Here is a 16491-nt window from a genome sequence, read left to right on the forward strand (position 1 = left end):
CATTCAGGCTTGACTCTCAAGCTTTCTTGGTGTTGACACAGTGCGTTTCCAACAGGTGCAACTTTGGGCTCGTTAACTTCAGAGTGAGACAGAGTGCAGCTCATCAACAGACAACAGTCTCTGTAACTGTGTGTATACTGTGGCTTTGAGGCAGAGTGGAAGTCTACTGACCATGAGGTTGTGGGTTCGATTCCTACCTTGGTCAAACATTTGTATGGTTTGCACTGTTTGCTAATTCTGCAACAGCGTTCAGCTGCTTTCAGCATTCACACCATTTCCATTCTTGGAAATGCTTTTTCTAGTTATCTCATAGCGTGGTGAATGTGCAGGTCACAACTTGTCCATGAGAGTGTTTTGGAGTTGTTGGATTGTGTATTTGATGAGTTTGATGAAGGAAACCAAGAAATCCCATGAGCCTCGGTAGCGTAGCTCTGAGCAGCTCACGGCTCTGCTCCACTGTTCTAAAAATAGTTTGCACCAACAGTTAAAGGTAACAAACCTACTCCTAAGACTATAGGGATTATGGCAATAAGGCAATTTTCCAAAATGTTGAACTATCCCTTTACTGTAACTATCACAATTACTCTGTAGCTGGTTAATTAAGGTCAGAATCTAGTTGCCGTTTTAATAGGAGTCAAGGTCATACAAAATTAAAACTAAATGTTACAAAATTATTTACTGTATTATTTCAATTTCTTATTCAGGTGTGGAATATCAAGAGCAAACTATTAATTACAAATAAAAAGGTGGTGCCATGATGGAAAATAGAGACATCAGAAAAACCGCCACAGCTATGAGGAAAGTAGAAGTGAACAGCTCCTCCTTGACTTTCAACATGAAACTGTTTGAGTTCCTAAATTGCATCATCATCATCATCTGCTGAGATCAAACTTAAGTTACTGACGACACTGTGCGTTTTCTCCTGATGCTAAAAACCTAGTAATTAATGAATGATTCATTTTAACAAAGGCCTCAGTAAAAGTCGACCTCTCTGTGTATGGATGTGTGCTCCACGGTGACTGAGGGATACCTAAGCAAGACATCAGCAGAGAAAACTAGAGCCACAGAGTAAACTATCTATCCTGCAGAAATAGCCTGTGATGTTTCACACAGGCAGATAACAAGCTGCTGTTGTATAAGGTCCAGGACAGAAGATGGAGGGGGTGGGAGGACGGAGAGCTGCAGGAGGAGGACTGAGCGCGCTCGCTCTCCCTCTCCCTCTCTCCTTTAAAGGTAACGGCACATGATGGGAGGCGGGGCCTGGGACTCTTCCTGTTAACCGTCTACAGGCATGAGGAGCTTTCAAATCAAGAAACAAATGGCAGTGATGCCCCCCCCCCCCCCCCCCCCCCCCACCCCACCCCCCCGGTGCGTCGTCGTCCACTGATGGATCAGCGCAGGCGGAGGGGAGGGAGAGGTGAAGCTGACATCAGCTCTTGGAAGTGAGGATTGTGGAGGGAGAGCAGGGGTGATGTCTAGTATAGCGGCCGGGCATTTCAGACAGATTATTGGAAGTTTCTGTAGTCAGCGATAGTGAGTAAATCCACCAATGCACTTTACAGAGATATGTGTTTGTTGAGGCCGGCTGTCTTGGCCATGAGCGACCATCTTTTTCCAGGAGGAGGAGGAGGAGGAGGAGGAGGAGGAGGAGGAGGAGGGGGAGGAGGAGGAGGAGGAGGAGGAGGAGGAGGGGGAGGAGGGAAGGCTGTGAGGAGCAGCAGAGACATTTGGGATTGTGTTTGGGTCCACATACAACATCGCCCCTCAAGTGCTGAAAAACACACCTGCGCTGATCAAATTGAACCAGAGGCTGCAGCAATGTTCACAACAAGAAAAAGATGAAGACCTTGCGCACGCACACACACACACACACACACACACACACACACACACACACGCTGTAAGCACTAGAGGCAAGAAGGTCTGTGTTGAACTGAGATAAACCTGCTGCCAGCATGTGGTCAGTGGGCCGACTGATGTGGTGTTGACCACACACACACAGACACACACACAGGGTGAAGGGCAAAAGTGACAGAGAGCAACAACACCCTTTGTTGTAGAAAGAAAACAAAGCTCATAAAGAACAGATGGATTAATAACCACCATTGTGTCTTTCTGCCCTCCCTCCCTCCCTCCACGTGGGCGGGCCGGTGGGTTGCATTGATCTGGATGGACGTCATTCTCAGGTTTCCAGTAATCAAGAGCAGCGAGAGGCAGGAGGACGGAGCGTGGAGACGGGGCAGACGCGTCCTCAGAGTGCAGAGGAGTTGTGAAGTGCCAGGCTGAAGTGAGGGGTGCGGGAGCAGTCATGTGCACCGCACTAAATTATTCATGCTGATTAGACGCTTCTTATTGAAATGAATTTGAGAGAGAGTTCAACATATGTTGCATGGCATCGCCATTTAAGGATCTTACTAAATTGAAGCTGAGGAAATTGCCCTGACTCTGTGTGCAAGTGGTGACGAGACATTGGTGTAATGTAACCAATTACATTAACTATACTAATGTACTTAATGTACAAACTACAGGCGAGTATTTATTTCCATTTTCTGATTACTGTAGCACTCCACTGCATGTCAGAGGGAAACGTTTTAATTTACTCCACTGAATCTATTTTAACAGGTGTTGTTACAAGTAACTTAAAGATAAATATATGTAGTATACAATATACACCAATCAGGCATAACATTATGACCACCTGCCTAATATGGTGTTGGTCCCTTTTGCTGCCAAATTCACAATAAACTGCGCTGCACTGTGTGTTGTGACAGCTTTCAGTCAGAAGCAGCATGAACTTGTTCAGCAGTCTGAGCAACAGTAGCTGGTCTGTTGGATGGAGCACACGTGTATCAATGAGTCTGTGGCCGCTTCACCACTGTTCCTTCCTTGGACCAACTTTTGATCAATCCTGACCATTTTCCTGCTTTTAACACATGAGGACAACATGTTCACCTGCTGCCTTATACTGTATATCCCACCCACTAACGCCTAACAGGTGCCATGATGGCGTGTTGTTCACCTGTCTGTCAGTGGTCATAATGTTATGCCTGATCAGTGTATATACACACACAAAGAGTCTTAGAGGTTATGCAGATGAGGAGGGAATATGTTATTGTATAGTATATTTATTTTATTCAAGTTGATTCACTTAATAAATTGGGTTGTATTTAATATGTTAAAGGGATATTTCAACATTTTGGCAAATTCACCTATTGCCATAATCCCTATAGTTTTAGGAGTAGCTTCATTACCTTTATTTGTTGGTGCAGTTGTGACCTGCACATTCTCCACGCTGTGAAACGTATAATTATGTGACCTTAGGACACATTAGCAAATATTCAGAACTACTTTCGCTTTTGAAGTCACTCTGCCGAGCAGCCGTGTCAGGAATGTAGTTCCAGTTACGTATTAACCTCGAAAACTACTCCGTCTCATAACGTTCCATTATTATTTCATAGCGTGGTGAATGTGCAGGTCACAACTTGGGCACGAGAGTGTTTTGGAGTTGTTGGATTGTGTATTTGATGAGTTTGATGAGGGAAAGGCGAAAATACAGCGCATCGTACAGAGCTCACGTCTCTGCCCCGCCGATCTAAAAACAGCTTGCAACGACAATTCAAGGTAATGAACCTACTAGATTGTAGGGATTATGGCAATGGTCGAATTTGCCAAAATGTTGAAATATCCCTTTAAAGTGAATATTTATTTGTATGACTGTACACATTTACAATCGAGAGAGTACATAAATACTGATTCCTACTCCTTTTGAACATCGTTGTTGTTGTTAAGTGTTGTTCTGTCATTGTTGACATGTTTTGCTCAAAATAAGATCAAAATCAAAAATATAATTACATTTTACATTATGTTACATACACACACACACACACAGACGCGCACTCACAAGTGTTGCAGGATGAGTACTTGCCGTAAAAACAAGTACCGTGTTCCTGCCACCACTAGAACAGGGGCATCCCTCTACATGCACAGCTACAGCGAGGAGACTGTAAGTGTGTGTCCACCTGGTGTCTAAATATGTACATAATAATATTATCTGTCCGTATCGCTGATAAACCATCAAATCACTGTAATGACAGTGAGTGGGTGTAGGCGTGCTGCTCATGTGCGCCCATTAAAACCGTTGTGAATAAGCCCCCGAGGATACGGAAACAATGCCAGTGTCCACCGCCGCCTCTCATCACCACGTACTGGAAGACATCAAACACAGCAGCACGCAGGATAATGAGGAGGACCACCACTAGAAACAGCATCCGTCTGCTCGCAGTTCTTAAATTTACCAACTCTCGTCTTTCCCCTCTATCATTTCATCCATCTTAAGTAGTTTGACTCTAAATATACACACAACACCGCCTGAACATCCATCTCAATTGTCAAGCCATTCTTCGTCCTTTCTCTCCCTCGACAAAAACCCCCCTCCTCCTCCTCCTCCGCTCTAAAAGCCGCCCACTCTCCGTGTCTATCCACGCTGCTCACGCTTCCATTCCAAACTTCCAACTCCTCCAATACATCACTCACCCACTATCTTCCCTCCGCTCCCCAGAGGAAGAATAACATCTTGACCAAACCTGGGCAGAATATATTACAATGTGATTTCAACTCGGGTTTTATTTATTTTGACATTTCAAACTTGCACACAGTATGCACAAACTACAACACATCAAAATATTCTACATCTCTTTGCTGTTTTTTTCCTTTTTTTGTAAGTCAACTGATTTAAAATGTATTCAGCTATTTTCTGTGTTGCCCCTGTCTCGCTCTTTGTCGTTCTTTCACCCACAACTCTGCTTGTCAGAAAAAATAAAAATCTCAACCGAGAAGAACTGAACACACCACATTATATTCAACTTACTTCCTTGTCTCTTTCCATGTAAGACAAACTCAAAAATAATTTGCACACACTTTACATTTTTTTCCTCTTCTTCTATTTTTTTTTTTTGTCTGTGAGAATAAACTGCGCATGAAGAGGAAGGGGGCGCAGAGGGAGGCAATCTTGTTACCAGCCGGCATAGCCCTGGGAAGATTTCTATCAGACACACGTATAGAGAGAGGCATCCATTTAGAAAATGGCTTTTCTAGGCATGCTGGGCCATTTAGCACACCCTGTGACGACTCCTGTTTGGGGCCATGATAAATGTTCTTTCACACCCGCTCTGCGCACACAGCCAGGCCAGCACATCCACATGCAACCATATGGGCCCCCGTACAGGAGGCGTCACCGGGGTGGACGTCACATTTTTAGAGAGAGAGTCCACAGAAGGAAACCTCAGCAACTCGGAGCGGAAATTAGATTCAATCCATGGAAACGTTAAAGCGCACTGAGCACTTAACGTCATGTCAGTGTCGCATCTTAGCTTTAGGTCTCATTAAGCTCGGGATCATTCAATACGTATGTCCCAGTTTTATATGCGCAGCAGTCCGGAGATGGAACGACATATTTAAAGCAAACACAGACTAAACTGCTCTGAATAATAACAATTACTCTAATGATCGATTAGGCAGTTGACAGAAAATTAATCAGCAGCCTCTTTTCCGCGCAAAAAAATATCAAACATTTCCCCGTTCCTGCTGCTTAATTGGGAAAGTTTGCTGCTTTTCTTCTAATTACATGACAGTCTGAAACAAAAAGCTATCGAGCGAACTGTTTGTCTGAGTAAACAGGAAATGCAATGGCACCACTCCATGCCTAAAGAATCACAATGGACACTGTCCCCATTTGTTTATACACTATAGAACAAAAACTAAGCTTGATCCAATCAAGAAAATCACCAGCATGGTGAATATGAATAGAACACAGTTTTTGCTAATGTGCATGTACGAGCTAATGTAGCCTATAAAAGAAGCTGAAAGAGTGACTTAGTGGTGAAAAATATTTTTGCGCAATTGATGTAACTGCAACAGAGTTGTAAAAAAGTTGACTTACACTTCACAAGACATCATTTACATTAAAAAATCCATAAATGTGAACACACACACAACATAAACAGCAACATTAAAATGCTTCAGCATTACAGAAAGTGGATCATAACATCTCTCTCAGATATCTGATATGTTGAAAGCCGACTTGTTTGTTTATGGTTGAAAAAACTCTTTCAAAAACCAATTTGTTTATCTCAAAAACGCAAGTCGACTGACTTTAATCAAGACTTTTTTGCCTTGTTTATTTGATGTTTTTTGTGAAATGACGACAATTTGAAGATAGAGAATTCTTATCAGACAATGTGATTCCTCCCTGAAACCATGTGTAACATTCATTTAGAAATCCACACTGCTCAGGACGCAGGAGCAGCACTGAAGAGAAGTGTGCACGAATGTTTTGAGGGGTAAACAGAGAGTGTCTGTCTGCCTGACATCCGCTGACGGTCGTTAACCTTTGCACCAGCACGATCCCCGTCATCTCACTTCCTCTCTCTCTCTCTGGGATCCATCAATGTTGCCACCATGCTAACAGCCGTCACACTAACCACCGCTGCTGCTGCTGCTGCTGCTGGTGCTGCTGCTGGTGCTGCTGCTAGCATTAAAGCTGCCACAGGCACCGCACCGGCTGGATGAATCACACTCACCCATACAGCAATAATGAAGCATTTATCTCAGGGTGCATTACAAACCCTGGAAGCTGGGCGAACATGCGCACACGGCAGAAACATGATGAAACAGTGTCAATCACACTCCGCTCAACCATCTGCTCTCCCACAAGACAGACACGTGTTACGCACGGCCTCGTACAAGGAAGCAGACACAAACAACCAACACCAGGTTCTGCAAATGTGTCCATCTTATCAAGCTACTCTTGTTTGTTTCGAATTAGTCAAAGAAAATTGCCAATTTATTGTAATTATTCCACTAATTAAAAATATGTCTTTACCTCAACACCACTGCTTCGTGGACTTTGGGATTACAAAAGTTCAAATAAGAATCATCAGGACATTCAGAAGTGTGAGGCAATTGAAGGGGTTGAGAAAAGTCACATTTGTTGTTGAGGTAAAATTGTTAAAGGAATAGTTCACCAAAAAATGAAATTCAGTCATTATTGACTCAGCCTGCTGGGGCGTGCTCTCACGTTCACACGATGCACGCATGAATCGCTTAAACGCCCCAGGCAAATTCAATACAGGACTGTTTAGGCTGTAAAATGTCCTAAATGACGTCGTTTCGATTTAACTCTGGACTATATCCCTTCAGGACACTTGGATTGCAGCGGACGAACAGTAAGGAGGAATATTATATGTTTTTTTTGTAGTTTTATAATATTTTATAAGTTACAAGGTGCTTAACAATAAAATGGTTAGTGCAATTTAAAATCCATGACGGTATAACATTAAAATACAGGACCACAGAATAAAAAGAATCAGTTTAAGAGGGACAGACGATAAAAGTGAGTTTTAAAAAGTGATTTAAAACAGGACACAGAGTTTGCATTCCATAGCCGAGGGGACCGGGAGGCGACAGCCCTGTAAGAGGCCCTGCCGGCAGATCTCAGGCTCTGGTCAGGTTTTATGGACCTTTTTGTGTCAGGCGCTATTGACTCTCATTTAAGGATTTCGTTGGACTACGAACCCCCCTCCTGAGTCTCCAGATGCACTTTGAGGAATAAAAAACTTCCCCGGAGTATTCATCAGCATGAGGGTAAGTCAGTAATGACTGAATTTCATTTTTTGGTGAACTATTCCCTTAAAGTAAAAGTTCAATGCGACAGCCGACAAGTGTTGAACCATTGTTTTTGCAGGCGTCACACAGACAGACAGACAAACAGGGCATGTTGCAGTCCTCTCCCAGGGAAATCTCACTGATTAATAATGCAGGAAAATGCAGCGTGTCACATGCGGGCGTGACGTCAACTCACCGATCTCATCTGCTGAGTTCCCGTCACGTGTTGCAGAACCTTCTCCAGCTCCTTCTCGATGCGTCCGGCCCAGTGAATCATTCTGGAAGACAAAAAATGTAAAACATTTTTAAGCTGCATGTGTTGTGTTGCTATACGACTATGACAAACTTAGTGAGTCTCTCCCTCATCTTTGTGTATCTCTGTGTTGGCAAACTCTCACTCTCTCTTTGGATCGCTATCTGGCTCCCTCCTATCTTCCATCTCTGTTAATGTCTGGGCGAGTCATCAGCACCCCCCCCCACCCCCACACTACCCATCCCATCCCATCCCATAGCACCTTGCGTATATCTGGTCGGACTGGCAGCGAACGTGCCTGTCTTGGTCGGGCTGGGATCAGCGCCTCTGCAATAAAACTGCTCAGGTCTGACAGAAGTGCACCCTAAGCAGGAGCTGATCTCCGTTAGACGGAGCCAAGTTTGGAATTAAGAGATCAAACGGCAGGGGCTCATCACTGTATATCTCCCAGCAAGCAACAAATGACTTAATGGATCAAGATTTCCACTAGATCATTTGGAAGCAGCAGTAGCAGCAGCAGCGGAGGCCGACCTGCCAACCTGCAGACACACTGAACAAGCATGGCCAACAAGAACCCAACCAAAACAAAAAAAATCTAACTCATCTTTCAGCAATCAGATGAATGAATTCTGTCATGTGTTTGCAAGCCAACCACTGACTTGGTGCCAACCTTTTCCTTTCAGCAGCCTGCAGATAGCTAATCACTGGCATCAACAGCACAACACAACAGAGTCGTTTTGTCTTTTAATATGATGACAGAGACAAATGTCATCTTTAAATGTCAGATTTGCTCAGAAGACAAGAGGGGGAGACAGATTTATTAAATTGTACAAATCTGCCAAGCGGTGACAGCGTTCGCCATAATCACCAAGCCGCAGCGGGGGGGGAGCGGCCTCGTCAGGAGAGGCACGGCAGCGAGCGTGCGCACTGTGGCTGGGTTTATGGGGAGCAAGATGAGGAGAAGTGCAAAAGAGGAGGAAAAAGGAGTGTGCAGTGCGGGACCACTGGGGAGAGGTGGGGGGGGGGCTGACTGTGAAAAGGTCACCTCGATATGAAATAAAAAAACAAAGCGTACAGTGAGAGCAGAGCCGAGCCGGGCAGGACACAGTGATACTAACAGTGAGGGACACCACCTCTGTCCCCGAGCCAGGCAGACTTCTTATGCAACTTCATTAGTCTACATGCTACACACACACACACACACACACACACACACATGTATACGGCTCTGACTGACTGACATGCAGGAAGGAAGGAGGGCACGTCTCCTCCTGTACAGTGCGTCAATGTCTGTGTGTGTAAATACACACGTCACAACAGTGACTCAGCTGATTAAGAATATTGGATTTGATGGTTTCATGGAATATTTAATATTAGGTGTGACCAAGGGGAAAAAAACACAATTTACGACCACACATGTAGGCTAGTAAATGTATTTTTTGATTAGTTCTGAGTGTTACTGTTTGTCCTCTCTATGATATATATATCATGGTTGGATTGATAAGAATTAAGCTATAGACCCTTTCACAGATTGTAATCATCCGGGTGGGCGGGGCTTAACTGGAGGCAAAACGTCTCAAACGTGGCAGCTTGTAAACGCTGGTTAGCATGTTTTAACGGACTGTTTTTTCAAGAATGGACGAGGAAAAGGCATATTTTAGTGAATACGTCAGTACATCCACCCTCCGAGACTGTGAGTGTTATTTGAAAAAGTTGACTCCAGACCGTCATATGTACCGTAAATTGATTCTCAAACAGACGCCGGCCGGGTCTATGTCTATTTTCTGCTAGTTCTTGTAAATGTACTAAACCTCTGAACGCCCACGATCGCCTGTTTGAGCCCTTTCTAAGCTGCTTCAGTCCTGCTACAGTTCTCAAAGACCCGACCTGGTCAGATCCGCGGGTGTTGAAGCCTGGACCCGATGCGGCCCTGGACTCTTTTCGACGGGACTGCGGCAAAAAAAAGAAAGAAAGAAAGAAAAAAGAAGCCGGTGGTCCGCCGCGACCCCAGCTATTAAATGTTTTCAGCCTGAACCCGGTACGTCCGGTCGTGTTGTTCGGTCCGGCCCGTTGAGACCTCGGACTGAGACAAGGAGAGAGGCCTATATACTGTCTGTGGGAGTAGCCTACACGTTTATCTACAATAAGTTTAATCGGTGCTTGTAAATGAATGCTGCTCTGGATCCGACTCTTTCCTTCTATTCTTACACTTTTAAACAGAACCTATTATATATTTTCCATCTTTGCTGCAGCATAAAATTTGTTCAAACTTAATTTAAAACCTGTCCCGTACACAGTAGACGCCTGTCTAAACAGATGCTGGGTCAGTTGTTTTGCCTCCAGCGAACGTTGTGACGTCACAGTGACGTAGGCCGCGAAGGGGTCTATACAATGTAACTACATATTTTAATTATCCAATATAACTATATATTGTAAAGTTTAATTCAGCATGAGCTACAGAAAATGATTTGACAGTGCAGAATAAAAGTGATTTCAATGTTTCGCTGTGATAATTAGAACATTTGAGTAAATATCAAAGAATATGAAGATATCAAGATAATTAGATTTGATCGGTGCTGAAATAATAGCGTTGCTCATGTAACCCTAACCCAGTCAAATATAATTAAGAAAACGTAATGAGTTTGGCCAAAATGAGTTAGCATGACCTGTGTGTCAGCCACTCACTGTCTGCTGCAGTGGAGCTTGTCATTAATGTGTTTACACTGAAATGTTCAAAAATTAGATTGGTAGACTATCAGTGTGTGTGTGTGTGTGTGTGTGTGGGTTATATCCACATTCAAAATATATATACTGTAGGTTACATAAAATGAAATACATCAATAACAGGATGATTGACAGGTGCACCGTGCAGCCTTAACACAGCTGACTGCACCAGGTCAGATCTAATGAGGCTGATCGGGAGCGTTCAAAGGAGAAGACAACACTGTCCTCCTGTAAAACACTGGACTGATGCTGACTGAGATGTTGTGTAGAACTGAGGAGAAGCCGGTCTGGAGAAGCACCTGCGCTCCTGAGGCCTGATGCTGTGAGGCGCTGCCACCGTACGCCACATGAAAGCCAGCTGATGCTCTCCGCCTCTTTGTTCTTTGATGTCGGACCACGACTTCATAATATGTCTCTTGGTGGTATTTCTTTTCCCTGTGTTGTGATATGTTAGCTAAGCATTATGGGAAAAGTAGAGAATGTGATGAAATGAGTTTGGATGGATGACCTGCGTATCGGCCACACACACACACACACACACACACACACACACCGTCATCATGTTCATGCTGCTGCTGTGGATCTTGTCATTCCAAGAACAGCAGTAAATTTCTTTAAGGGCAAAGGAGGATAAACTATTTTCATATGTGTGATAATAACTAAATTTGGGGGATATAGTTTGATATGAACTCCGGGAAAAGTAATAATATTTTACCTTCCCAGAGAAGATAGTACGTCCTGTCATTTAAATTCCTGCTATCAGAACTGGTTTTCTCCACATAATTTAGTGATGTGGCAATAATTCCATCTTCCCATCCACACACACACACACACACACACACACACACACACCAATGATACACTAACTACTATAATATACAAACTACATATAAATGTGACCAGGCTGCCAGAGGACAAGGTGAAGAAAAGAGACACCTTCGCAGCACTGCTGTAAAAATGGACAAGAGGACAACCTGCCATTTCTTGTGGACACACTCCCTCGGTTATAAGCACTTAGGCCAACAGCATGAGCATATACAAGCGTGTGTGTGTGTGTGTGTGTGTGTGTGTGTGTGTGTGTGTGTGTGTGTGTGTGTGTGTGTGTGTGTGTGTGTGTGTGTGTGTGTGTGTGTGTGTGTGTGTGTGTGTGTGTGTGTGAAAAGTGATAGCAGCTCTCATACACTTCAATTATCTAACAGCCGAATTCTAGCAAATAGCACAGAGATGTGGGTGACACAAAACCCAGTTTTTAAAACCCAGGAGAGGACCAGATATAATACTGACATAATATATGACCAGACCTGGACTTGATCTTATTTTTATCTTGCTAAAACAAGAACACTGATAACAACGACAAGTAGTGAGATAAACACCGTGTCACTTCGGTGACCGTAATGTAGAGGAGCTGGAATTATCTAAGCACTTGTGGAGAAGATATGGATATACGGTTATAAATATAGCATTTAATCATTGACAAGTGCAGATTATAAAGCAGCTATTCAAATACAATGCACATAGAATTTAAACATCCATGCAAATTTGTTTGCAAAGTAGTTCAAACGGAGGAGAGATTTTCTACAGTCCTTCACTTTATGGCGCTCAATCAAATCAGTGAGGCGGCTAATTGTGGGTTTAAGTCAGAAGCTGTAATATAAAGGATAAGTGATTTTCATTTGAAAGTCACCTTGGCCAATCCGGAATAATAACGCTCCCAAGATTTCACAGAGATTATCCAGAGGATGCATCGGAGAGGAATGGTTGAGATTCTTGTCACTTCTGGTGAACCTGACTGACTAATCATCACTACAGGCTACACTTAGCGTTCACATCAGATCACCACCACATGATCATCATAAACAGGCCGACGCTCACATTCGAGGGGGGGCACGGGCGACTTCACAGACTGGAGTGAGGAACTGTTGCACTGAGGCTGCAGAGGTTGATTTTATGCCCCTATAGATATATATATAAAAAACATCTCAACTAGGATGTTAAATGAAGCAGCGGCGGCCTAAAAAGAAAAGGTTATTTTTGGTTAATTGTCGTCAGTGTTGCATTGAATCTCCCAACAGACACACAGGTATAAGATTGTTGCTGCAGACGTTATTCCTGCAGCCTCCTGAAATAATGTGTGTCATTCAAGGTGAAACTGTTCTACTAAATCACACGAGAGAAAAGAAACCACTCTTTAAATTGAAATGTCATTGCAGGGAGAATATCCCAACAGGTGCACGCAGGAAAAGTCTGCACACAGCTGGATGCTCAGCTACTCTCTCTGCATGTGTCACTGTGACACCGGCTCCAAGTGCATCTAAACAAACAAAACCACAGCTTAAAAAAAAAAAAAAAAAAAAAGAGTTTTTACTTCTTGCCAAAAATAAGCATGGCTCTATCCAGAGGCCATGTTGCTGCTGTTCTTGTATTAAGAGTCTGAGCAAGTAGTTTGCAGTTGAGGTGAGGAGGTTTTACAGGTTTTAAGAGCTGGTGCTCCTGCGGCATTAACTAATTGGTTTGTTCTCTGAATCAAAGTCATCCGGTTTAAAAACACCAGTGCATCCTGCTGTGGGATAGACGAGATTATTTCCACGGTGCTTGTGCCATCCACTGGAGGACTTTTAGGAGCAGCCTCGTTATAGCTCAGCCTATCCATCAAGCATAAATGGGATATTCTCCCCCCTCCCTCCCTCCCTCTCTCCCCTCCATGCAGTGACAGCAGAAACAACACGCCGACTATTATTTCATTTTCATCCCCGTGGATGTTCCAATAAATTATTGCTCGGTTGGGTTATTCGCCTGTGGCACCTGTGCGTGCTTCCCCCTGTAGCCTGATTCCATGTTGACTATGACAAATTGAACAGGGCTTTGGGTTATTAAATGCCACTGCCCACAACAAGAGAAACAACAACATGGGCTCGATGAGAGAGATTCAGAACGCAGCAGCAGCAGCAGCAGCAGCAGTAGAGACGGAAGCTGCGTCTGTCTGTTTGAACATCAGGGACAAGGTAAACGCCGCTGCATGTGCAGGCTCGTCGGGGGGCCACCTGTCCTAGTTCCGTGTCCCGCACCCCGCTGGATCCCCACAACCCCCCCTCTTCCTCTAAACAGTGCAGGGTACTTACGTGTAGTGCTGGGGGAAGAGATGGGTCCCGTCCGTCGGCGTGGACACGCATATGATAAGTACAGTTTGGATAGTGAAGAGGCAGAAAATACCGTACGACTGCGCGCAGATCGCCATTTTCCATTAAATATTCAAGAAACTGGGGATAAATAAAAGAAGGACCGGAAGGACAGCCGCTCGCAAAAGCTGAGCTAAGAATAAACCGGGCTCCGGGAGAAAGTGGTGTTTTGGTGGGAGGGGGTGATGGTTGGCGGAGGCTTCTGGACACTTGAGCCGGACTAACTGAGGTCTCAATCAGAGAGGCGCGCGGAGGAGGCTGGAGGCTGAAGACAGGGGAGATCAGGATCAGGATCAGGAAGATGCTCCGCTGCTGCCGCTGCCGCCGCTGCTGCTGCTGCTGCTGATGATGATGATGTGCCTTGCTGCCTATTTGCGCACTCGCTGTCCTCCCTCCCTCTCCGCCGCCGCGCACATTTGCTCCTTTTCTCTCCCACTCTCTCCAATGTAACGACCATACAGGGTGAAGCTGGCCACGACACGAGTGGATTGTTCCCACCCGCACTTTCGAAATAAAACCATCTCTCGTTTACAGCCCCCCCCCCCCCCCAACATATGGTGTATACTAATGAGAGGATGCTGAATTCTCAGTATAACACCTTCATTAGAGCACAGACAACCTTAACTGAGCCGAGTTCGTGCCTTTATTTATATAATCAACTTCAATAAATATCTGCTTTTCATATATGGATCTATTTTGACACGACATTCAAGCATGAAGCTCGAGAGTTTTTATAATCTCGCGCAGACAATTTCATTTTATTTTGAAGGCCGAACCGTTGGACTTCCTGTATCCGCCGTGTGTTTGGTGTGGTGCTTGACTCAGCTGTTGGCAGAAGCGCTCCTTCCTCCATTCAAACCGCCTATTCCTGTGCGACAGACGGGGGCGCGCATCAGGCCACCTCCTCTTTCTCCTCAGATCCACTCTCCGTGCACTGTGTCCTCCCCAAACTCCAGAGTATGAGCAGAAATCAAGGCTTTATTTTGGTAATTAGAGGCATGACTCCCGGGTTGGGGGGGGTGGGGGCGCGTGAGGGTGTGTATTAACTGGAGTGTAAACATTCAGCAATCACCTTGGGGCTGCTCTCCAACCACATTTGTTCTATCACTTATTAGCGCATCTGGTCCAGTGGATGAACATGTAAATGAATGCAAAGAGAATTAATAAAGTCGACGTGGAGCTACCTGGCTTTTGTTTCAGGCTGTCTGCAGCTATTTAGGTGAGAGGGGGCTTGGAATTAAACTTCACAGGAGAGGCAGGGCGTACTGTACTGTATCTTGCTTGTTCCTCATCACTGGAAGCCTGTGAATAATCATTAGCTTGCTAATAAGGGAGATTTCATGAGGAGCAAGTTTCCCCTGGACGCGTGTCAGATAGTGTTCATTTTAAATAGTAAACAAGAAGGAGAGATGCACCGGAAACCTCGGAGGAAATCTAATTCAGCATGAAGCTAAACCCCGGAAAGTATCTCTCTCCATCAGCAGTGTGTGTGTGTGTGTCTGTGCACCTGTACCTGTCTTATTACCTTTTTCGTGCACTGCTGTTTGTTCTCTGATCTTCCTGTTTCAGCTGGGGGGCACAGGAGGTGTGACACATTTGCACCTAAGCAAAAACACATTTCTCAGGATCGTCTGCTGCGCACAATAAAGATTTATGGCTTTTTACATAATTTGTTCCAGGTGTGTCTCTGTCCTCAATATTACAAACAGGCGACACAGTCCTCTACAAACACAGACTATTGGGGGGGGGGGCAGCTGCTCAAGGCTGTAGGTCTTTCTTTTTTTCATGTTTTCCAGTTGTCTCCCAGTCAAACCTCCCCCAAGTGTCCGGGACGCTCGGTCCCTTCGGCTGCTCCTGGACGCGTCTTCCATCTCTCAGCCCATTTGCTGGGCAGGCATGGGGAGAGACAGCCGGTCTCGTGGCTATGTTGTCCTTGGCTCAGTCAGGCAGCAGGGGACACGCAGGTGCTCTGCCACAGAAAGCCACGCAGCAGTCGGCAGGGGCTGCTGCACAGCGTTTCTGCCTCCTCACTGACGTGGAAGACGGGGGCTGTTTTGGTAGAAAAGGACACACTGCAGGGCACAGGCCTCGGCAGGGGAGGGAAAAACCCACCTGATGGCAGGGATGAAGAGTATACAGCAGCAGCAGCAGCAGCAGCAGCACCTCGGCTGGTGTACACAGACGTCACGGATCATTCAGTAGAGAAAAATATCCAGGCCCCGTTCCTCGGGAAAAAAAGAAATCTGTTTTTATTCCCCAGAGCTACTAATTTTTTGAGACGTATTGAGCAAACGACTCTCTCTCATATACCTCTCCAAACAAATCTGTGGCAGAGAACAGGGGGACAGACGTGTTTTGATTCATTATTATTCCCCGAGCGGAGAAAAATCATCTTAATTGATGGCTACTCTCGCACAGTAATTTACTGTACCGTGCTTCCCATGATGACATTAATGATAACAACAAACAGATACTGGTTGGAGGGATGTGGGCTGGCTGACTCACACCAAACATTTCTGCTGACTCACAGCCACCCCTTCTCTCCTCCCTCCATTCAAAAACAGAAATTTGGCAAATTTATCTCAGCAGGTGCGATAGAAAGAATTCATATTTAATGGGAACGTATTATGGAAAAATCACTTTTTGAAGGCTCAACATATATTTGGGTGTTTGTTT

At 44.8% G+C, this 16491-nt stretch overlaps 1 protein-coding gene across 1 annotated transcript in view; it reads right to left on the reverse strand.

The window, feature by feature from the left end:
• Nucleotides 1–13874, reverse strand: part of cacna2d2a (calcium channel, voltage-dependent, alpha 2/delta subunit 2a) — a gene marked incomplete at its 5' end in the record, with an annotated part of 167084 nt that extends 153210 nt beyond the window's left edge. The window contains 2 exons of the mRNA XM_083971151.1: nt 7859–7940; nt 13759–13874. Coding sequence (XP_083827277.1) covers nt 7859–7940; nt 13759–13874 — 198 coding nt within the window. The remainder of the gene's footprint in view (nt 1–7858; nt 7941–13758) is intronic.
• Between the last annotated feature and the right edge of the window lie 2617 nt (nt 13875–16491).

This window comes from Trachurus trachurus (genome assembly GCF_905171665.1).
Source record: "Trachurus trachurus genome assembly, chromosome: 5".
Taxonomy (NCBI): Eukaryota; Metazoa; Chordata; class Actinopteri; order Carangiformes; family Carangidae; genus Trachurus; species Trachurus trachurus.